We start from the raw sequence: 24,439 nt of genomic DNA on the forward strand, positions 1-24,439 counted from the left end.
CCAATCGTACATTACTGTAGATGGACTTTACGGGAGAAGTGGCGTGGATCAAACAGGTTGTAGAGGAAAACAGCGTCCTGCCTTCCTATGGCTAAAGTAACGATCACTGGGCCGTTGGAGAAATTGTGACTGAGGCAGCGGTCCTCGACATCTATGTCGTTGCAGTACCCGTATATATTTTCAATCGGTCAGACAGGATACTGCGCGAGCGGGGTCAGAAACTTGGAGAAGGGACTGTTCAAGCGCTGACTCGGTCCAAGGCGCGAGAGCTCGCCTCTGTGGCACCAGAAGAAACCAATCGCAGCGTCAACAGAGACGGAGTTAGGTAACCCTACAGGCGCGCAGATAGAGCCAGCTGATAAGCAAAATGAGGCTTTATTGACGGAGTTAGATCATGACCTAGAGGGAGAGTCAACTGATCAGCAAAATGAGGCTTTATCAACGGAACTAGATCAGGGAGAACTAGCTGACACTCGCACAAGCAAAATGGGGTCAGTACTGTCGCCGGCCTCGAAAAACTTTGATCGGCTTGTACGAGTAAACAGAGAGTCGCTGGCAGCCCAGCAAGAGAACGATCCTAGCTTAACTAGATTACAGTTTAACGCTAAAGAAGGGATCGCTAGGGGCAACGTGACGTTGCATAAGAAAGGAGGTTTGTTGTATCGGCACTACAGGGATAAAAGAGGCCGGATTCTAGATCAATTGGTCGTTCCTAGAGAATACCGGGAGGATCTTTTGAACCTCTGCCATGGAAACGGGTGGTCCGGCCACCTAGGAATAAAGAAATCCAAAGAGAGATTGCTAATGGAATACTATTGGCCTGGGTGCTTCAAAGATGTGGAGGAATTTGTAAGATCCTGTGACACGTGCCAACGCACGGGTAAGCCTGGGGAAAAGTGGAAAGCTCCGCTAAAATTGGTACCTATAATATCAGAACCATTTCGACGTCTGGTGATAGACATAGTGGGGTCCCTACCAGCAACTAAGTCGGGTTATAGGTATTTGTTCACCATGCTGTGCCCAGCCACGAAGTTTCCAGAGGCAATCCCTCTGAAGGAGCCCACTTCGACAGAAATAGTAGACGCGCTTCTGTCAGTTTTCACACGCGTCGGCTTTCCGGCAGAAATACAGGCTGATCAAGGGTCGGTTTTCACGAGCTCGTTACTACAACTTTTTACAGAAGTTTGGGATAAGGTTGATACACAGTTCTGTCTACCATCCTCAATCAAACAGCGTCGAGAGATGGCATTCAGTCTTGAAGCGAGTGTTGCGCGCTCTTTGTTATGAGCATAAGGAAGACTGGGAAAGCTGTCTTCCAGCTACTTTGTTTGCTTTGCGTACGGTCCCACATGAGGCCACGGGGTTCTCACCGGCAGAGTTAGTGTATGGCAGAACGCTGCGTTCCCCACTTAGAATGTTGAGAGAAATGTGGAAGAAAGAGGGGATAGTCAAACAGTGGTAGAATACGTGCTAAATCTGCTAGAACGACTAAGTACGACACAAGGGCTTGTCGAAAAGAACATGGACAAGGCTCAAGGAATGCCAAGCTTTATTACGACAGGAATGCCAGACTTCGAACATTTAGCATTGGGGATCAAGTAATGATTCTCAGACCATCGCGAAAGAACAAACTAGAAGTACATTGGGACGGGCCAGTCGAAGTGTTGCATAGGCTTTCTGACACTAACTACGCGTTGAAAGTGCCAGGTCGAAGGAAGGAAGTTAGAATCTACCACTGTAACCTGATGAAGCCTTACGTAGAACGACATGGGGTTGTGAATCTCGCCCTAAAGGAGCCCGAAGAAATTCAATCCGAGTTCGACGGATTCACCAAAACTTCCGACTCAGAAATTAGCCTTGAAGAGGTTGTAGCTTTCTCGGTAGGCGCGGAAGCGCTTAAGCCTGAACAGGTACAGGAACTAAAGGAGCTACTGAGGCAGTATCTCGATAGGTTCAGTCATCGGCCGGGTAGAACCGAACTGATAAGCCACGAAATAGAACTCACATCAGCCGAACCGGTAAGATCCAAACCTTACCGCGTGTCCCCACGACAGAAGGAGATTATGGAGGCCGAGATACGGCGCATGCTGGAGCTGGGGGTGATCGAGCCTGCTGAGAGTGACTACACATCACCACTAATACTTGTGGAGGCCCCAAACAAGGACCCTCGTCCATGTGTAGACTACAGGAGGTTGAATGCCATCAATAGGGATCAGTTGTACCCGATCCCTAATATTGAGGAGCGAATCGAAAGGGTCAGCGCTGCTAAATACATTTCAACGCTAGATCTCGTGAGAGGATACTGGCAGGTTCCTCTTTCAGAAAGTGCCAGCCGCTATGGCCGCATTCATTTCACCTGTAGGCACTTTTAGACCTTTGGTTCTAAGCTTCGGGCTAAAGAATGCGCCTTTCAGTTTCTCCAAGTTGATGGACATCGTACTGAAAGACCTACAGGAGTTCGCACTCCCGTACCTTGACGATGTCGCGATATTTTCAGACAGCTGGGAAGATCACCTAAAGCATCTGAGGGAAGTATTTTCGAGGTTGAGAGGGGCGGGTTTGACAATGAAAGCGGAAAAATGTAGTTTTGGCTGCTCTCAAGTGACCTACCTAGGCCATGTTGTTGGGCAGGGAACGAGACAGCCGGCCGAACTGAAAACAGCTGCGATTGCCGGTTTTTCACAGCCACGCACAAAGACCGACATTCGGTCATTCTTGGGACTTGTCGGCTACTACCAGCGTTACATTCCCAATTTTTCGCAACTGGCAAGTCCGCTTACAGACGCACTGAGAAAAGGGGAGCCCACTAACTTGCCTTGGGATGGGGGTAAAGAAGCCGCCTTTCAGGGTTTAAAAGCATTGTTAGTTTCACGACCTGTGCTACGCGCACCGGACTATAGTAAAGAGTTTATAGTTCAATGCGACGCAAGCGACAGAGGCATGGGCGTTGTGCTACCCAAGTTGGTGATGATCATGAGGAACATCCCATTCTCTATGCCAGCCGCAAACTAACGGTCCGGGAGGAAGCCTATAGTGCTTCCGAAAAGGAATGTGCCTGTTTGGTTTGGGCAGCCCAGAAGTTGTCATGTTATTTGTACGGAGCGAGGTTCATCTTTGAGACAGATCACTGTCCTCTGACATGGCTCAATCAAATGTCACACAAAAATGGTCGCTTACCTCCGATGGAGCCTCACCCTCCAGCAGTACAACTTCGAGGTTCGTTATAAAAAAGGGAAATTGCACGGCAATGCGGATGGTCTGAGCAGACTAATCTGAAAAGTGTTGTTGATGAATCAAGGGCCACATTATATTGCATCTTTTGTTGTTATCTTATGTGACCAAAACTGTTCTTTCTTTTTTTTTATTTCTCTTTGGCATGCCTTCTTCCATGAATGCTGTAGCTTTGGCGGCACGAAATTCCGTCAATATTTTAGAGTAGCGGGTTTTTCATTTATTTATGTCTTGAGAAGCCTGGAGAGTTTTTAGCGAGTCCAAGGCGCTTGATCACGGCATGGCATTGTGTTGTATAGTTCACTTTGCTGCTGTCGATCATTGTGAGGTGGTTGGGAGTTTGTTGCGAGTTCGCAGTTGCGGTTCCAAGACAGGACGTCGGCCTCGTCACCAACCATTCTCTTCGTGCCCAGCGGTTGTGAGCGCTGGCCAGCCGAGATTTTCCGGGCGGCGGAGGAGCTGTTACGTTTGGCCTAAAAATTCATCGAGGCCGACGCCATTGAGCGTACAGCTGTCTACCGGAATGCTGTCTTCTCCCCTCGTATCGGCGCTTAGACGGAGGCAGGAATGCCGATTCTTCCTGTAGGAGCTTTTGCCGGGCGGGCGGACATGTCGCTGTCGACGGATTTCCCAGAAAAAGGACGTCGGAATTCGGAGACCCCCTTTTGGCTTGTTGTTCTCTGCGTGAGAAAGCACCGCGGGAGAGTTTCACACCCAGCCACATCTGCCTTCTACGCTACCGCAGCAGGGAAAATTAACCTGCGCCAGAGGGAGCGGTCTGCGTATTTTCCGGAATTCGACACACCCGCTTTGTCGTGCGTTTTGGTCAGCGTGGGACTGCGCCGTTGAAGACGCTCCCATCAACCCAGGTGGGGCCTTCACCCGAGGCAGCCATCATTCAACACTTCTTCCAAGTATTACTGGCAGTGGAAACGGAGGTCATCGGCCCTTTCCCCTTTGGACTGAAACTCCTCGCCGACCTTCTCACCTACGAGTCTTCGGGGCGTGGCGAGTGTATTGTGTGACTCTTTGCCTCCTTTCGGGAGGCCGGACGCCAGGACGACAGGTCACCGGATTGGCGGGAGACGTTGACACCGGTTTGCCAGTGCTTATGCAGTGACAGTCTCGGGGCTATAAAAGCCGAAGACTTTTGCTGTTATCTCTCTTCTTTTCACCTCCTGACTTCATCATGTAAATAAACACGTTCCTTCTTGAAAGAACGCGTCTCTTCCCTGAGAGCCAGCTACCGTAACGAGACCCGCCGAACCCCACTCCTTACAAGGTTGACTCCGATTATAGGTCGACCCCCGAACTTTGGAAGGTCGTTTTATGAAAGAAACGTTGACTTATAATCAGCAATATACGGTAACAAGGGACAGCGGCTCTAAAATTTTCTGGCCTTAGTCTATAGTGTGTGGAATGCTTAAAGGGGTGGTGCCATCAAATTTCGAGGCTATAACAAGCCTGTTGTGGGTTTCCTCTGTATGCAAGGACACTCCACACGAAGGGTCGGACACAGAAAACGTTTAGAATATATTTTAATTCACTTCCAATGTGTAGCAAAATGCCCATTCTCCCGATCGAAACCCATCGCTAGCGCGCCAACTCTGACATAGATCTGTACAGGGGTGGAAGCGCTGCGCCATTTGCGCCACGCTGCGCCAATCCGCTTCTGCTGCGCCATCCTGCTCCAACACGCATTATTGCGCCGAAACTGCTCCCAAGCGGTCTTTGGTGCATGGCCTCCGCGATGGGCTCCAGTGCGCTTCCGGAACCGATCACCGAGGCTACGTTTGGTGCCTTTATGTGCTGCTGTCATCCGTGTCATGGCACGCCTATGCGAGCTTATATCATCATCACATCACTTAGCGCGCTCTCGTGGCGTTGTCGAAGGCACAAAAAAGCTAGCGAGCCTGTACAGGAGCTAGCTACAAGAAAGTGAGTTGTGCGGCCATATTTCGATTGTGACGCCGGCAGCAATGGAGTTTTCTGGTGCGCTGCGCGCACGAGGCGGTTGCGGTTATCGTGGCCTGGGATTGCGAACATGAACAAAAGTAACTGCGTTGACTCTTCATAATTGTCGAAAAGGTTCTATTTACTGCGAATACTTAATTTGATGTAAAGCCATGAGGATAGTGCGAGCAGCCGCCGCGGACGTAAACGCGCGACCATTATTTAGAAACCTTGCATTAAGGAAACCGCTGTATAGCTGAGTGTGTAACGTGGATTTTGTGTCATAAGTCTTCATGAGAAAGAAAAAAAATGTTTTATCTGTTTGCGGTCAGTGAAGCCACTACCAACCGCGAAACCACTCACAGGGCCTCGGTCCGTGCAAGTCGGTTGGACCATTTCCGAAAGTAATTTTTTTTAGTGAAAGTGTGCCTCTACATGTGCAGAATTTGTTGCATTGCACACAAGCCCTTAGACATTATAAATGCAGCATGTAAACGCGCTCGTGCAGGGACGAGCTTAGTATCGCTAGTGCGATCGGTCGCGTTGTTCGATTTTGGCTCGTACCATCCGCAGCACTACATGACATGCCGCTCGCCGCCGTTGCTGCGTGTGGTTTGGCTCATGAGGTGGCGAGTGAAGAAATATACAAAAAAAGAACAAGACAGACACTTGGAACGTTTATTACTGAAAAGGCAAATGTCAGGTAGTACGAAAACAGAAGCTTGGGATACAAATTGTGCGATTGCGACATTTTGTATCATCGCATCTCAAGTACCGTATTTGCGTGCATATAAGCGACACCAATAATTGACAAATCTTGGAAGGGAACTTGAAGGGAGAAGGTCGAACCGCATGGCGCAATTTTTGGCGCGATTTACGCGCGTTTGGAGGGACGCGCGTGTTTTTTGACGAACGCCTTCGCGAAATCGCGCTGTTGCATCCTGAATGGCTTGATTTCATGCGCGACTGACGTGTGGTCGGAGGGTCGCACGCGTCCTTTTGACGAATGCCATCTCAAAATCGCGCCGCCGCGTCTTCCTCCTTGAAGTAGAAAAGAAAACGCCTCGCGCGGCACATCGCCCGCTCATCCGACAAACGGAGTTTAGGGTGCAGACACGTGCTTCTTTGGTTTCTCCCATTGCCTCCAGACGGCGCTGACCTCCGCGCATTTCAAAGAAACTTTTTGAAGCCGGCGTAGGCTTTTGACGAAAATGTAGCAACCCGGCAAACGCGGTGCGAAAACACCGCTGATGAAAAACGTTCATTATCTTTAATGTTTTTCATTTGTCAGTCTAGTCAAGTGTAGCTATTCAGAACATCGCTTATCTCATTTTCCTGAGTCATTGCTCTATCACAGCTGTGATGTTTTGATAACACGTACGCGCGTGTGTGTGCGCGCATATATATATATATATATATATATACATATATATATATATATGTGTGTGTGTGTACTTTGTGTTAAGTGTGGTTGGTTCATCAGTAATAAATGTTTTCTAAAATCGTTGGAATTTCTTGTGTTTACCAGAAATAAAAAAGAACAATGATATTTGATCATAGAATTCTGCTCCAAAACTAACTTGCGTTGCTCCAAAGCACACATTTTGGTGCTCCAAAGCTGCTCCAAAACAGCATTATTCCTGCTCCCTGAGCTGCTCCAAAACACTCAAGCCCGCCTCCACTCCTGTCTGTAGGATGGGCAAGGAAAGTTGTAGTGACGTCACACCAGATCTGCTGTAGTGACATCCGGACCTCCGCCACCTCTGCAACGTACGTGACGGCTGTAGTGAACTAGAATATATTCTAGTTCACTATAGTACCGGCAAAGCATCAGTTGCTACATCACTCACGGAGTTTCGATCGCTTCCTGGCTAAGTGCGTCACAGCCTTGTGTGGTCACGTGACCAAGCCTCCTACACTTCTACGTCACTGCCCAACCTCGGCGCCCTGAAACCGAAACCGAAAGTTGTCCACATCAAAAGGCAATATTAAATTACTTAGCGAGAGTACATAAATCTTGGTGCGTGCATCATGCTTCCTGGAGCTATAGGAAACGCTTGCAGCAAAGAACGCGCAAGCCATAAACATGGTGGCACCACCCCTCTAACTCACTTTCGCTGCAATACACTGGTGTCATGCGAAAAATCGTACTAAAAATAGGAAGGGTCTGTTAGCTGTCGTGGGACACAGCACATACTGTCCCTTAATTACACGCGCATGCATGCGCCATATAATTAAGGGTACCAGTATGATCGCTGACGTCTCAAAACATCACTGGCAATCATTCAGATTTGTTCGTGGCATTGTTGCAGCCCTAAGGAACAGTAGATAAAAACATGCACCAGTTTGTTTCTGTCACTCCTCCTCCCCCTCCCCCCCGTTGTTGCTTATTATATCAAGAATCAGGTAAAAATTGTCAGTGTATGTATTTGAGTTGAGCTTTAGCACTTGTTTTATGTATTCCACAGGATTTCCAATCCACGGATGCACTAAAGCAGGCTCGGCTAAAGCAGGCTGGCTAAAGCCACTATTATGTAAAACTCGCACCCTATAAGGCTTCCAGTATATTAAGGGGGGAAGCAGGTCTTTGAGACCGAAAATCAGAAAAAAAAATGAATTTTTGAAAATGCTTTATTTGGATTCTGCCACTATTGATGCATAACCTCGCCAATTTTCATGCGTCTTAGATCAGTATTTTAGCCGTGGCAGCATTTTATGTGCCATCAGCGAGCTAAATTTTTAGCGATGAATGCGTAAAAAACGGGCTTATTCAGCACCGCGCTGTTGCCGTTCTACGTTACCTATGGCAGCCATCTTGGTCGCATTCGAAAGAGCCGCGCTTTTGCTTGAATATCCCGCCGCCCTTGTTTCCATCCACTCAGAATTCACGTAGAAAATCCGCGCCAAAAAAAAGGTCCCTCCGCGTGAGCCTATTGGCACAGTGAGCCCACGTGACTAAATAACGCCTTCCGATTCGTCGGGCCTCCCGCGCTGTCTGCTACAGCGCACGCAAAGCGGCAAGTTGATGTCGCCGTAGTATAACTGTGTTGTTCTCGTCGATTTACGTCCGTAAAGTTCCAACCCGCGCAAGCTGGCAAGAAGCTGGAGCAGGCGTTTTTATCATCCTCAACAAAGACTGCACGTTGCGGCGGCTTACTGGCACGGCGCCAAGCGAGCTAGACGAAGTGCGCCGCAGCCGCCGGGAGTGAATTAGGCCTACGCTCTCGGCCGCGTTTTGGAACTTTGATCGTGGCGAAGCCATATCGAAAGTTGCGCAGCGCTCATAAATTCGGAAAAAAAAAAAAAAAACGAGATCACGGCTCGGGTGCATCAGAAGTGCATCCAGCGGAGGACGGCATGGTGGCGGAACGCGATTCATCGGTCGAAATGCCGACTTCACCTGTGTCGGCGGCCGCCTCGACGACGTCAGTGATAGGAAGCGTGGTAGAAGGATCGACACGACGTTCTTGACTAGCGCCGATTGTGCGCAACAGCAGGAAAAGACTGAAGATAAGATCTCCGGCTTATCGGCAACTTCCGCTAGCGAGCGCAAGCTGCGCACGCTCGCAACAGCGTGCGAGGGCTCTGACCCGTCGGCGGCTAACTACGGCATCGTCGACTTCTCCGCAATCAACAAACTGCTTGAAATGACATGCACTGGGGCCATTTCGGTTGGAAAATGTGATAAGCTACTCTCTTGGTGTCTTCTAAGGCATTTATTTGCAAAGTAAAGCATTTTTACTTGTGTAGCGCTCCTTGAAGATACAGAGTTTTGTTTTTTGCTTTTTTCTCAGTTTCAATTTTTTGGCCACCTTTCATTCTTTTAGCGAGCGTTTCTCAGCTTTGGTACACTCGATTTTGATCATTTTTGTATTACTGAAAAGCTGGATGTTTAGTGAGTGCAACAAAGTGTCATATGTTACTATAGAAAAGCGTAAGTTTTTACAAGAGAGAAAATAACAAAAATACATTTTCTCGGTAATCGAATGGCGGATTTTGAAGCTTCATAACTTTTGTTGTAGGAAAGCTGGAACCATAAAATTTGCTTTTTGCACTCTTTGATAACTGTAGAATGCAATGACATTTAATTCAGCAGGATCCGAGTAGCCAATTTATTAAAAAGGTGATTAAACGAAATTTTAATGAATGATTAATTTAAAAAATTGTCGTAAGGGCTACAAAAAACTGAGTTCATATTTGATATTTACACATGTGAATACATGATCACCGAAGTTTTCATCATCCTAACTTAAATAAAAAGATGCTTCATGTCAAAGTGCCTCTTCCCCCCTTAAAATGCAGCTGCTCATATGCAAGAAATATGCAGCAAGACTATAGTATTTGGTGCCCCCTTCAAGCTGCGCCCGCTAAGCACGGGGGCACTGGTTCGATTCTGGACTACGGCACCTGTATTTTGAAACGGTCGAAATGGTGCACATTAACCGCTTAACCGTTTTGGACTAGTACAGCTCATCCTTGCCAAACTGTGCCCAAACCGTTTCGGACGAGTGTGGCTTGTCTGCTTGAGATAATTCATCTCCCCATGAGCCTTTTGAACAAGACTCGTTCGGTTCCAAGCTGGTTCGTGTGTCACTTCACAGGAGGCAGCACTTGCTTGGCAATTTCTTTTATTTTGAACCGCCATTTTATTTTCAACCGCTATTATACAGATACCGAAGTTTACTTTGATTCCAGAAGCAACAGCGATAGAGATGATTACATCGCGATTAGCAGTTCATCAGACAAGGAAGAGTGCTCAGAGGTACCATAATTATGACACTTCATTATGGTTTTTTTTTTTTTTTTTTGGTCAGTCATGACATGCTTTCTAGAAAAAAATATTCAGTATCAAATTTTCAAAAAATAAGCTTTTTAGACAGAAAAGCTCTTAGAAAACAAAACGGTTATGGAGTTAGAGGAATACTGACATGAACTTTTGAAGGGGAGATTACTCTGGCATACAAATCTCGTGTATACAGAGACAGCTTTGTGTAAGCGTGAAGCTCAGTGAATGCTGATAAGCTATTTTATTTTGACGTTAAAGTCGATTTTCGCATGGCGCACATGGTGACATCGACACTACGTTACGCCAAGATACAATGTCAATTCTGTTCTGGTGACTTCACGCACCAGTATGGCTAGTTGTGATGACGTCAGGCACCAAACCATTTGAAATTACTAGGGGTGTGCGAATATTCGAAATTTCGAATATTTTTCGAATAGTGTTTGCTATTCGATTCGCCCTGGAATTTTACTATTCGAACTATTCGAACTTCCCAAAAACAAATACAGTCAACGTCCGATTAAAAGTGACCCCTTCAGATTTTTAATATGCTTCACCTCATTACAATCGTATTGCGGCAAAGCTGCCTTTCAAGCTCCGTTATGGTCGAACTTTGCCAAGAGACAGTCAACGTCTAATTGGAAGTGGTTTTCAATGTGCTTCACCTCATCACACCCCAGTATTGCGGTAAAGCTGCCATTCAAGACCTGCTACGGTTGCAAATGTATTAACTCGAGAAAATGCTGGTTCCAACATAGAGACGAAAGATGTGGCAAAGGTGGGGTCTCAGTTAATGCTGTTTTGGACCTGAAATTTGGGCAGGAAGTCCGAAAAATCGGAAGCCAAAGCTTTTTAGCATCGAAAATTTCAGATGTTCTTATATATCGACGTCTACGAGGCAGATTTGGAACTCCGGACTTGAAGGGAGCACACCGTTGTCCGCCACATCAGTTGGGCTTCCACAGCAGTTGAAAGAGGAGGAGAGGCTGAGGAAATGGCATCTTTGCCTATCACGTGTAAAGTGTTGTCGGCAACACTTTGGTTGCACCAAATCATGTACATAAATAGAATTCGACCTCTACATTGCCTCGTTCTTGATAAGACAACTATGAAACACCACCCCGCCAGTGCTTCATCAACCTAGTGAAATGAAACACTTTCATGTTGCTATCTCATAAGGATATGCTGAGGAATCCTCTCTGACTTTTTTTTTTCTGCCACTTCGCTTCGAAGTATTTGAAAAATATTCTAGAAATATTAGAAAAATATTCTATTCGATTCGCATTCACACTTCAATATTCGAATTTGCTTTGCACCCAAAATTTTGCTATTCGCACAGCTCTAGAAAGAACCCCTTGTGTTTCACCAATGAAGCCAGGAAATGAGTGGCCATGGAAACGTCACGGTACCTTGTGCGAGCACGAGCTGAGACTCATACAGTGCTGTGACGTCAGTGTACAGTAGGAACCAAAACTAGCTTTTAAAAACATACTGTAATTACTTTTTTGGGGTGGCTCACACTTACTAGTGCATTTCTAGCCTCTTGAGGGCTTGGCCTTTCATTTGACAAAATGAAAAAATTTTGACAAAATTTTCGTGTCAGTACTCCTTTAGAACCCCAAGTAGTGAAAATATTGCAGAGTGGTCAACCATGCCATGCCATATAATAATATTGTGGTTCCGGCAAATAAAAACCACAGAATTTATTTTAATTTTTAATACTCCAGGCTGCAGAGACTGGGCGTGCATCAGGTGTTGCACGGACCGAGCACTGGAAGACCAGTGCAACTCCTGCTGCGCGACGCCGGCGGCAGGGCAGTGCAGCGACTGACAAAGCAGCAGAGGAACTCGAAGCACCATCTCCGTCTCCATCCAAGCCCATTGCTGCTGCTGCTACAGGGGAAGACTCCTTGCCCAAGGTGATTCTCCTTTGCTTTTTTACAGCGAAAGCTGTTATAAGATCACAACAAAGGCCATTTTTGGCGCCGTAGTTGTCCGCCGCCGCCGCCACCAGTGTCCGTAATCACTTATCGCTCGAAATAAGAAAAAAAACTCAAGAAAAAATTTCCAGGATGGAACGAGGTTCAAACCTGGGCGCTCTGCGTAGGAGCCCAGTATCCTACCTCAGAGCCATGCCGGTGCTTGAAACTGCTTTGCAAAAAGATAGGGATGGGCGAATATTCGGGCGTTTTGAATATTCGAACGAATATTACAGTATTCGAATTCGCTTCGATACGAATTTAGATTATTCGAAATTTCGAAGTATTCGAAATGAACGAATATAAGTATACATTTGACTGCACATAACCCTCTGTAAAGGTGGTTTCACTGCAGCGTCTGGTTGCTGTGCTGTGAAACAACCCTTCCAGGGGAAATCTGCACTGCCGCGAAGCCACACTTCAAGGATAAATGTACATATTTTTTAAAGTTTAAAAGCGTGTTATATGGGCTTATATGCGCTAAGCATAGTAATTTTTAAATTGTACTGTATTGTACCACTTGTAACTTGCACCCTACTGCTATTCAAATATTTATACTATTCAAGGCTGCTTCCACTTGATTTTGTGGTAGCCTCGATGCTCACCGGAGCCGAAGACTACCGTGGGTTCAGGCTTAGCGAGCCACAGGGCCGCGTCTACCGTCGCCTGCTTACGTTTAGCGCACCGCTCCGCGCGCGCTCAGCTAGCAAAGGCGTTGAGCGCCGCGCGGCATGAACACACTGTTCGAGATAACATACACACACAAACACTTTATTTGCCTTCGGCGGCACCCCAACACACACAGTACAGCGTCCGCTCCCGGGGCGCGGGGAGCAAAGGGCCCCCGCAGGCGGACGGAATACACAAAGGGGTTCCGCGAAGCACGTCGCAGCTCGCAATGGCGAGCTTTGACACGCCGCTCGGGAAAAGGTCCCTCGCGGCTATGCTGCGCACTCTCGCGATGACCACTGGGCCTGGTCGCGAGGGCTAGGGCAATCTCCGTACGCGTGGGCCTCCGGCAAGTGCGGCTCGGCGTGGTACGACCGCGCACGAGCACTAGGCACCGCTCTTTGGCTTCACGTACGAACCGGAGCTAACACTGAGGTAAACACGCCTGCAAGGATGCCGAGGCACCCAGGCAGGCTACAGTCCAGCGATTCCCAAAGGGGACGTTGGACCGGAAAGAAATACGTGCTTACCCAGCGGCGTCCGAGGAGAGAGAGCGTTCGTTCCGGCCTGCACGCGCGTCTGTCCCCGAATTTCGCGGCTCTCAGACCGCGCGCAGCGCCACCACGAGTGTCGGCGCGTAGCGCAAGATGGCGCCACTTGCCGTCGCGGGAGAACGGGAGAGGGAAAGGATTCGAAATGCCCGCGCAGTGGCTTCGGGCGCGCCTCGGATCCCCACAATTTCAAACAAAAAAAAAATGACTTTCACTCATGCCTAGTTCGAATCCTTAAAGATATTGTGCAAGGGTCATGACAAAAATGCTTATTTTTCTTAACAATATGCGGTAAATACTATTCGAACTATTCGATTCGAAATTATTCGACCAAATCATTATTTGCTTCGGATTCGCTTCGAACCTCAAATTCACTCTTCGCCCATCCCTACAAAAAGACCCTATACAGGCTTCATGTCGAGAAGGAACCACATTAAGGGGGGACACGGGTCTTAGAAGGCCGAAAATCGCGAAAAAATCGACTTTTTGAAGCTGACATTTTCGCAATCTATATCTATTTTTGCACAAGTCTGCTAAGTTTGTAGCTTCTATTTTCATTATTTCCGCCGTAAAATCAATCTGTAACACCAATATGAGGTTTGTCTGAGCGCAAATTGACGCTAAAATCGCGCTCTTTCCGCGCCGAACCGTTGCCGGTACACACGGACTATCGTGGCCATCTTGATCTCGTTTGGAGGAGCCGTTTTTCATCTTCAATTTCCCGCCACCGCTGGCTCGCCTTGCTCATTGGTTTTCTAGCAAAAACGCATAATCGAGAAGTACAAGCGCGCGATTCTATTGGCTGCTTGGGGCACGTGACAAAATCTAGGCATCCGATTCGCCAAGCGGCGTTTCCGGCGTCTGCTTCACCGCCGAGACGCGCGTGAGCATGCACCATTTTGTCCTGGTGTTGTCGACTGCCTACAGCTATGGGTCCTGTCATCAAGAAGTTCCGCACCAAACACAAATTCGGAAAGCGGGTGAGGCGATCGCTAGCCGAGAACTTCAGGAAGCACCCCGCAACGACCCAGAACAACGAGGATGACAAACTCGCAGCGGCCGTCGAGGCCAGCGCGGTAGGCCTAATGGACGCTAGTCCTACGAGCCCGTCAGTTGCCGACAACGTCGCGGAAAGCGGCCGTGTGCGTCACGACACACAAATTCTGCAGCCCCAACAGATAGAAGACAAGAAGAAGAAGGCAGAAGTGAAGTTGCAAGAGATTTCATCTGTTGCGGTGACGGAACGGAAGCGCAGCCTTATCGCTAAATGCGCGGACGCCGCGGGTCCCCCATATGATAAAACGACCTTCACCATCCTGGACTTGGAGGCGGTAAATGCTTTGATAATATCGCGTTTGAAGTGCAAGATTTACAACGGAGACACCGAGATCAGGAGAGGCGAGCAGGAATACGGCCTTGCCGTCAAGCTTGAGCTAGTGTGTGAACTGCGGTGACGGGTCGTCAAAGTGGAGTTCGCCGTGCGTCGACGGACAGCAGAAAATAAGTCCATTCACAGTAAACGTGCTCGCCACCCGCCCAATGCAGGCTACTGGCAACAGGCAGACTGCTTTTAACGACATATTTGCAATGATGAACATATTGCGTCGCGGCCTCCACACGAAAACGTGGCAGGCGTACGTGAAGAAGAAGCTAACACCTGCCGCTACTCTTGCTGCCTCGAAACTCATGAGTGAGTGCGCGAGTTCGGTTCGCGACATCTACGCGGAACTCAACGTGGACAACCCGGGAAACATCGCCGTGTCATACGACGGATCGTGGATGACGCGCGAACACTCGTCGCATATTGGCGTCGGTACCGTCATTGAACTGATAAGCGGCCTCGTTGCAGCAGAACTTGAAAAAAAGGCATGCTCATGCTAACAATCAGTCTGATTATATGCCTGGTGCATATTAATCACTAAAAGTATGTGTGCCTTTGATATTTTTCATTCTGTAATGCTAAATAAAGTTTTAACCTTTTTTGCTCATTTTCTCAAAACATGGATTTTGGCCGCTTCCCTTGTTTGCTTCTTCTGTAAAAGTCGTCCTAGGACAGCTAGAGCTACAATTCTTTTTGCACAACCTAGCTAAATGTGCATAAAAAGCAATGCTGCAAGCAGATTTTCAATCTGCAATTCCAATTTTTTTTATATTAGTTTAAAATTTTCTTGTTTTTGGCTAGGTGTAGGCCATGAACTCATTAGTGCTGTAAATTGAGAAGTAGTTGTTCGATTTCCAATCAGCTTGCAGCGTTGCTCTCCTTAGGCTTTCTGGTATCTATATATGGGTTTATAATGATGTTATGTTGCATAGATAATTTTTTATTGTTTCAGCAAGCAATAGAATGAGATTACTAATTATCTCTGGAAATAATTGACCTGTGTAAAATATAACTGGATAGTTAAATAAAGCTAAAAAAACTGAACAAAGCAGTGCAGTTTCATCTAATTTGGCCAAGAAATAACCTATGTTAGCTCTAAAAACCATGTCCCCCCTTAACATATGTAATGTAGCGTGGTAGAAGAGTAAAATAACAACCAAGTGTCACACAACACGAATTGCACAACGAGTGAGTTGTTGAATGCTTCCAACCCATCACGAAGGGCTCTGCCATACTTCTTCATCGTCATTAGCCATAGCATCAACAAAGTGCACATAATACCTTACAGGTGTTTAGCAGGTACCACGGTTCTGCGCAGAATGACGAAAACTTGTGTTGTGGCTGCTTCCTTACTTCACAAAAATTATGATTTATAGCGTAGTGGATTCCTCGCAAGTGCACCTCTATTGGTTGCTAAGGAAGCCCATGAGGCTCCCATGATCCATTTCCTCAGGGTCTCAATAAAGTTATTTCCCCTCTCTCTATCTCTTTCTCACGTTAGCTTATGTTATGAAGCGTGGTGGGAGAGTGAAATAACGACCAGGCTTCACACAATGCGAATTACGTAACTAGTGGGTCACTTAAAGCTTCCAACCCATTACAAAAGGCTCAGTCATAATTCTTCGTCATCAGCCGTCGCATCAAGAAACTGCACCTAATGCCTTAAAGATGGTACCTCGCTTCTCCGCAGAATGACGAGTAATGTCGCGGTGGGTGCTTCCCAACTTCACAAAAATTATGATTTGTGGCGTAGTGGGTACGTTGCTAGTGTAGTTGTATTAGTAGCCACAAGAGAGTTTATAACGGTCTCTAGAAATGCCGCTCTTCGAGCTTTCGCTGTGACTGTGCTGCGCTTTCCGCGCAGGCCTGGCGTTTTTTTGGGGTGGAAAGTGTGACGGATAAAGAGAACAGACTGGCCTAAGCTAGCTAAGACTCCAGCGCTTTAAGGCCTTATTTCTGAACAGTTTGACAATTCCCTTATTTTGGTCTTGATTCTCAAAATTTCTTTTTCTTTATAAGAGTGGCTACTTAATTTTGTACTTCTGTGCCACCGTTTGCACTAAAGAACTTCTACCGCACCCACTCAGCTTGAGGGCATTTCAAGCTGCCTCTCTCGGGGACACCTAATGCTGATTACAGCCTACAGTGAGAAAGATTTGTCACTAGAGAAGTAGGGGACCTAAGTTGTTGATCGCAGTTGTTGGTTCATGAAACCAACTTGACATTTGGTTTATGGCCAAAATGCTACATGTGCCAGATGACCAGGGCCCCTCACTCTAAATTGCAAGCGCATGTGTACATCTTTGTCCTTGTCCTAATGACTTTTCTCTTTTCTTTTTTTTCTCCAGCCTCCGGCAAAACGTGTAAAGACAGAAGCCGAGGAAGACCCGCCTTTCCTGGCAATGACAAGCCGCAGGTTACGTGGCGGCCAGGTGACACCGGATTCTTCCTTGAACAAGGCTGCTGCTGCGCCCAAGGAGGGGGCCAAAAGGAAGGAACCCTCTACTGCAAAGGAGGCTTCTACCACTAAGGAGGCCTTTACCACAAAGGAGGCCTCTACCCCGAAGGAGCCCTGTACCCCAAAGGAGACTTCAAAGAAGAGGGAGTGCGCTGCCAACCCCGTGACACCCTCAAAATCTACTGGCACTGCGACCACAAAGAAAACTGCTGCAGACGCCCCCCTGCCTGCCGAGGAGCCGTTGCCTTACGGCGCGTACGAAGACAGCGGTGACTACCCGATCGTGCCCGAGACCCAGTTTACCAGTGAGCAGAAGCGGCTGCTTCAGGCGCTTCTCGCGAGCACGCAGTGTAGCCGGCCACTCACAGTTGCTTTGCCTGTGGAGCCTTGTTTTGTGTGCCCGCAACTGGACCAGCACGATGCCCTTGCGGCTGCACGGGCGCTTTCGCCAGCTGAAGACGGCACACGTCGCAAGACGTCGACTACCTCTGGCAAGCCGGGGACTCCTTCACCAGCCACTGCTGGGCAGAAAACGACACAAGCGGTGAGGGCAGCAAGTGTTTTATATGCTTTCTGCCTCATTTATAACGCTTTTTTATTGCTGTACTGAGTCGAATCTAAGCTGGCCAGGATTCTAGGCCGACTTTTGAATAATGTCCCTAATAATGTCATGTAATAATGTGATGTCAAAGCCAAAAAAAAAAAAAAAATGTTGCCTCGGATGTAGGCTGAGCAGAAGGCCTACAGCATGCACCATACTCAAACAGTAGTCAAACAATACGCGAAATGTTTTCAGAGATTTGCTACTTACTTGTCCTGTTGCCGCAAAAAACCTTCTCAAAGACTTCGAGATCAGAATTTGGCTCCTATGTGTGAATCAGTGTTGTGGAATGGGCACCGCCATTCCTATTCCATTCCAGGGAATTAGAACTTGCCGCAATTCCATTCCTTTCAATTCCTCGAAATGAAAAAACTTAGCCCATTCCAACTCCAGGAATGGCCTGGCAGTTCAGTTCCATTCCTGTAATTCCTCAATATAGGAAAGGCACCTTGATAGTTTTATCGAGTTAAGAACGAACGTCCCATAAAGCTGATGTCATCACATGCATTAAGAGCTGCAAAAGTTGAAAACACGTTACCAAGGTCGAGGGATAGTTGCTTGGTGACATATCTCAAGCAGTACAACCACCCTACCAATTCCCATAGGAACCTATAGGCTACCTATAGTATCTGCATGGTCAGCATGTTTGAACGAATGGGGATGTTTTAAAAAGACTAAGCAGTTTTGCCACGCGTCTGGAGCAGTCGTGAATATGGAGAAAACTAAGATTTGGTTCGTGGGGAAGAAAACCCTCCAGATCTGCTGTGATTAATTGAAACAGTGCACCGCTTGGGCACCTTGTGCCTTTGCATAGAATACGGAACACTGGGATAATTTGTTTCTCCCTTCAGTATCTGCTGGGATAATGCATTTGTTTGTACACTAATTTATGCCTCAGTTTCTCTTTAACAAATTGGCAGATCATTCAGACTTTTACATCACCCCTATCCTTGGCTCTAGCTAACTAAAGGTGGACCTATAGAATGCGTTGTGGCCTTTGACTTCGAAAAAACATGTACTCGGGCCTACATGACTAATTTGAGCATGATATGGTGAGCCGCGAAGTTGCTGTCCAAGAATGTTGCTTCGACAGCCAGGAAGCTCTCCATAGACCAAGATGTCCACACGACTAGTGCAATACAGACGTACTCCGCTCCCACCAAAGACGATGATATTTTGGTCTTTAGCACTGATACTTTCCTGGGCAGGAACTTCTCTCTGAGGTCATCCCACGATGGCAACTTGTAGCCCGGGACAGCGACCTGGATTTGAAAGAATACAAAGCAGTTACTTTGATGAAAGGCGGCTTATAATGTCAAACTTACCGTTACGAATTGCAGGAATCCCTTCCTCTCGACAACACGAAAGGGCTCCATGTCAGTGCAAACCATGTTGATTATGGCGTCATCAAGAGCAGCCTTTCGATGAAGAGGCACAGAGCTGCATCCAGCAGTGAAGGTGGACGTTATCTTTGGCTGGCATGCCAGCCCTTTTTCTCGTTGCGTGTAGCCACGTTCGTGCTTTCTTTTTAGGTGCCGAATCAGATTAGACGAAACTCCGACTACAACATGTATAGTTTCGGAGCAAAGCTTACAGCTTGTTTGTTTTCGCGGGTAATTTTAAAAAATTGTTGCCAACATGCCATGTTGGTGGACTTACTGCGTGCGTGATCCGCTGGGTGCAGAAGCCAGTGTAGTAGTGCATTATGGTAGTGCTTCTCTAGCAGCCAACAAGCACCAGCACCGCACCGGCACCACCTGGGCCCCCCACCCTAAAACAGGGCGAACGGGGGTTCGCTTCAGCGCGAATCGTTGCGTCGGGACTCGGGGAGGCGCCGCCGTGCCCATGGTTACGTGGGCTCTCCTGCTTCGGCTGGCTACCTGAACCATTGCTGTCAAAAGTTTATTCTCTCTCTTTCTCTTTCTACGGAGGGAGAGGGCACACAGTTCATCGTGTACAGTCGAACCCGGGTATATCGAACTCGCCAAAACACGTTTATTAGTTCGATATATGGCATAATTCGATATAGGCCCGCTATAGAATTTGATGACACAAAGGCACATACCTATAAGAAAAGTACTCCCTACTCTGGAACAAAATAGTCCTGGATTTTAACGCGATAGCGTTAAAGAGCTCGTATCGCAGAAATTCCGCTGTCGGCGTCGTTGGTTGTGAGTGAAAAATCATCTTGTCCATGACCGAAAAATCGAAAAAGCTGCAAATAAAATAAATAATAAAAATGTTGGGTCCGAGTGAGAATCGAACCCAGGCCGTCTGCGTGGCAAGCAGGTGTTCTACCACACAGCCACACCTCTGCTTAGAGATGCACTGAAAGTAACTTTGATGCTTCCCAAAAATACGCGTCCTGTATACAGGTGTCACAGTACGAGATGTAATATGGCAGTAATATTACGTGGTACAAGCGTACATTGCCCATCGGGCGTCACACCACGTCAATATCATAATGACTTGGTGGTTTAAAGACAGCCACCCATTACAAAAGGCACACACATCACTGCGCGTATTCCCTTAAGACCACGTAGTGGGTGCATCGCAGCTTCGAAAAAGGTTCTCGTGCATAAATGCTCCTGGTTTAAAGCATGCTACCCATTACATAAGGCACACACCTTATTGCGCGCATTCTGTTAAACACTTGTAGTGTTCGAAGTGCGCACTAGGGGCAGGATATTGCCATCGCGTTCAACTCTTAAAGGTGAAGCTTAAACATCGCCCAATTTTTCTTCTGTTTCAACGACTTCGCTGCCTGCGACAGCACGCACGCCTCCACGTTGTCCAATGAGTCGGAGCAGCCTTCCATATTCACGCAATAGCGCCGGACCAACGCAAGTGCACTAATCACTTCGGAGGATGTAGGCAACGGTCCATCGTCAATTTCCTTATTGCTGTCGCTTTGGCTCGTGGTCGGTACGACGTCTGCAACGTAGTCCTCATCGTGTAGCTGGCCCATGATGTCGACATCATCGTCCGCACTGACGAACTCGTCGAATGTCGATCCGTACGTGGCGGCGACGTCAGACTCCTCATCGCGCTCGACTCGATTTATGATTTCGAGTTTCGCGGCGAACGGCAAAGTCTGCCTTTTTGCAGAAGCCATGACGACAGCGCGCCAAGAAAGTTCACAGAGCGCTAACAGGCAACACCACCAGCATGGACCACGCTGAATGAGGACTCGAGGAAAAGAGGCAGCAGCAGGCACGCAAGCATAAAGAAAGAAAAAATGGCGCTCACTTGTACCACCTCCGCGCCTCGGAGAAAGCACGATGGCCTATGATTGGCTGTAAGCGCTGCGAGCAGGCCAGGATCATTTTTTGCAGGGGGGTGTTCGCCTGTGCACAGCCGGCTCTAAACCACTTTTTCTAGGGTGGCGCCGGCAATTTTCCCCGCCACCGCGAGGGAAAGCCAACTTGCTGGGGCACTTTTGAGGCACATGGAGTTTGATATATCGGTTGTCATTGCTATTTTCGTTCAATGTAACAGTAACTTTTGCTATATATTCTCAATGTAAATATACCGTGTTCAGATATTGTTCGATATACGGGATAATTTGATATAAACGGGTTCGATATAGTCGGGCTCGACTGTACGACTGTGTGCTGCGCTGAGCTACAGACTTTCGCCGACAAGAGTTTTGGGCAAAGGCGCGCATGTGTCTAGACAAGGGGGACAGTATTGCAAAAGGGTGGGGGTGGGGGGGTTGAGGTGAGACGGCGCGCAAGCTGGTATACGAAAGCTTGCAGTGAACACGAGAATCGCGCCAGCGTCAGTACGCAACACAACTGAGAGAAGCGCTTCTTCGAATATGCCTCCGAGCCGCCGACAGTGACGGACGCATAAAAAATAAAGAAGTGAAGGGTGCGGAGACAGCAGGCGTCCGGGTCGCCGCTGTGGGAAAGATAATCACAAGGCGTAAGGGGAGGTACGCCGCCGCCGTAGTTCCGCACGACGGATACCAACGTCGTAGAGCCGCGGTTACCCGAAGAATAGAGACAGACTTCGGAGCAAGACAGTTTATATAAGGACAGAATTGTAGTAGGCGCGTTGCTTATAAATGTACCGTGCTTGTAATCAGCCAAGCCATTTAGAAATATTGCTTTATTGTTAAATTCGTGGCTCTGACTTACTAATGTTTGAAGTTTGAAAAACAGCGCGTAGACGAAAACATGCTCTATTTTCAGAAAAAAAGACGTAATTCCATTCCCATTCTATTCCGTGCAGAAGGTGCTTAATTCCATTCCCATTCCATTCCGGGGTCGCCAAAATGTGGAATGATTCCAGAGTCTTCCAATTTCCGAGTGGCAACTCCGCAACACCGGTGTAAAGGTCTTGCACTGCATGGCCACGAGAGATGGTGCAGCAGTGTTTCCTGCATGCACGATTTGAATGCAGAAAGCGCGCATGATGGTAGTTCTGCTACTTCAACGTTTCAGGCAAGAGGACATGTTACAGGTGAACTCTGCCTTGGTTGACTTTCGTTAGATTTATGGGGACGTTACTTCTCAGAGGTCCCAAGTAAATGCTTTTATTTTTAGTAATATTATTATTTTTTATTGGTGCCAGTATGCCCTACGGCATAAGTTAAATAAAAAGGTACAATTCGGTTTCCTGGCTAAAAATCCAGGAGTGGTTGACGCACAGGTCCCTGGCGTGCCAAGTCAGGTGGTCGACTGGGGTGGTAGCAAGGCAGGCTTGGAATAGCTGAAAACTTCGTTATATCGAGACCGTGTGCCAAAATCACTTGGTTACATGGTGAGAAACAATGCATAGTTGTCAGTGAAATCAAAATTGGGAAATGGCATAATGTGTTATATCGAGGACTTCGTTAAGTCGAGGTTCATTATGTCAAGGTTTAACTGTATTGTATCATCATTGTAACCACTCGTCATGATGGCTTAATGGCTTTGGTGTTGCATTGTTAAGAACAAGGGCACAGGTTTGATTCCCGGCCATGGCAGCCGCATTTCAGTGGGGGAAAATGCGAAAAACCCCTATGCACTCGCGCATGTTAAAGAACTCCAGGGGATCAAAATTAATCCGTCGTCCCCCCACTACAGGGTACCTCGGAATCGTGTCCTAGTTTTGGCAAGCAAAACTCCAGGAATTTATTAAGTTTAATACTACTCACTGTAACATCTTGCCTTACAGCATACAGCCAGTACACCGAAGGGAGCAAATGTGGTTAAGAAGGGCAGACCTATGATTAAGGCAGCAGTGACAAAGGAGAGCACTGTGGACATGTCCAAGACACCTCGCAAGCTCAAGGTGAAGGCACTGTCGATTCCCGCAATTCCGGCTTCACCGACTGAGTCTACTCAGAGCACCCGCAGCCGTCGGCCAATCCGGCTTCCCGCTCGCTTCCAAGACTCGGCGTTGTACTTCTCACCCAACGGAGACCTGTTTGACGTTCCATCACCGCCCACGTCACCTCGACAGCGAGGCCGCATGGGCGCTGCTAGGTAGGTGTTTTGCTTGGGGCTTTCTTTTGATGTGGTTCAGGGGCCATTATATATACTCTGTTTCCAGAAATGTGTCCCAAAACGTTAAGGATAAGGGAACTGCGATATTTGCTCGCTACATTCGGCATTACTTTTTCTGTGGCGGCAGACATCTAAGAGGACTAGACATTCTTTGCAGTTGTTATAGAAATTGAAATAATTAACCTTTCAATTATAGGTGACAGTGCGGTCGGGTCAAGTGGTAAATTTGAAGTGTTCATGCTAAGAGCTCATTGCCACTCTGAGATTTCCAAAAAGCGGCTATCGGTAATTTGTATAGAGTGATGAAATGCGGCCAATTTTACCGCTGGAACCAAAAGCGAAGCGCCAAAGAGCGCAACGCAGTACTCCTTTTAGATGCCCAGAATGAGTGTGCATCATTGTCAGCCATTGATCTACTTCATTTCGTGGGTGTTTTGGGCTGTTCTAGCCCAAACATCATAACATGCATGGTGCACATAGGTTAACAGATACAGAAAAAATAACACAACTGCAATCGTCATCGGAAAAAACAGTGTCATAATGGGTGTCTCAGGATGGTGGGGAAGTTACGCTCTTCAGCGTTTCCCCAACATACTGCTACCAGCTCTATAAATTATGTGGTTGTCTTGTGATGAAGTGCACTTACAAAATCCTTGTTAACCAATCCATAGTGGTACAGAATTCACTTTGCCATTCTGGGGCTTGCTCGATTCTTTGGACATATGCACGTGCAATGTTGTAACACAAAACATGGCTTCCATGAACAAAGGTGCCGTAATTCAGGTTGTCGCCTTGCTTTCATGTGATTTTATACTGCTCTAGTTTTTGTGCGCTGCAACGGCTTTCATTGTTGTACATTTAACCATATTTTACTCGATTGTAATGCGACCAAGGTTGTAACGTGAAGGGTGACTTTTCATTGCGTCTAGGAAGGAAAAAATGTTATCTGGGTATTCGATTGTAACGCCAGGGTCGACTTTAGTTACCAAAAACCTGAAAAAAGAAACGCATTACATTTGAGTAAATACGGTATTAGACTAGTTTTGTAAGCATTGGCTTTGCACCACTCTAGGCAACACCCAAGGTTTTGATGGCAGGCCCCCACAACGGAATGGGCTCAATAGCCTCTCAATACCACAGTCTGGTATCAAGTAGATCGTAAACTCAAAAGGTACCATAGTAGCTTTCGGCTTTTTTTACCTCTCGACTTTACACTTGACCTACGGGCGTTGTGAAAAGGACTACATCAGCACAGCATCAAGTCGTGGTCGCTGAACCTCAGTTTCAACAAAATTGTGTAATTTTTGTTTATTAGTACTTTTTAGTTCTTTTAGTTCT

General features: G+C 47.3%; 1 protein-coding gene across 1 annotated transcript; it reads left to right on the top strand.

Moving 5' to 3' along the window:
• Positions 1-2,063: 2,063 nt before the first annotated feature.
• On the top strand, positions 2,064-23,084 carry LOC119378182 (proteoglycan 4-like). Its single transcript, XM_037647404.2, has 4 exons — positions 2,064-2,255; positions 11,695-11,886; positions 16,896-17,549; positions 22,770-23,084. The coding sequence occupies exons 1-4, from the start codon at positions 2,064-2,066 to the stop codon at positions 23,082-23,084; spliced, it is 1,353 nt and encodes a 450-aa protein (XP_037503332.1).
• Positions 23,085-24,439: the final 1,355 nt, after the last annotated feature.

The sequence above is a fragment of the Rhipicephalus sanguineus genome, unplaced genomic scaffold, assembly GCF_013339695.2.
Source record: "Rhipicephalus sanguineus isolate Rsan-2018 unplaced genomic scaffold, BIME_Rsan_1.4 Seq7206, whole genome shotgun sequence".
NCBI classification, from domain to species: Eukaryota; Metazoa; Arthropoda; class Arachnida; order Ixodida; family Ixodidae; genus Rhipicephalus; species Rhipicephalus sanguineus.

Coding starts and splice junctions, on each gene's coding strand:
- LOC119378182 (XM_037647404.2), top strand. CDS start 2,064: ATGGAGGCCGAGATACGGCGCATGCTGGAGCTGGGGGTGATCGAGCCT. Junction 11,887..16,895: donor GGGAAGACTCCTTGCCCAAG/GTGATTCTCCTT, acceptor TTTTTTCTCCAG/CCTCCGGCAAAACGTGTAAA. Junction 17,550..22,769: donor GGCAGAAAACGACACAAGCG/GTGAGGGCAGCA, acceptor CTTGCCTTACAG/CATACAGCCAGTACACCGAA.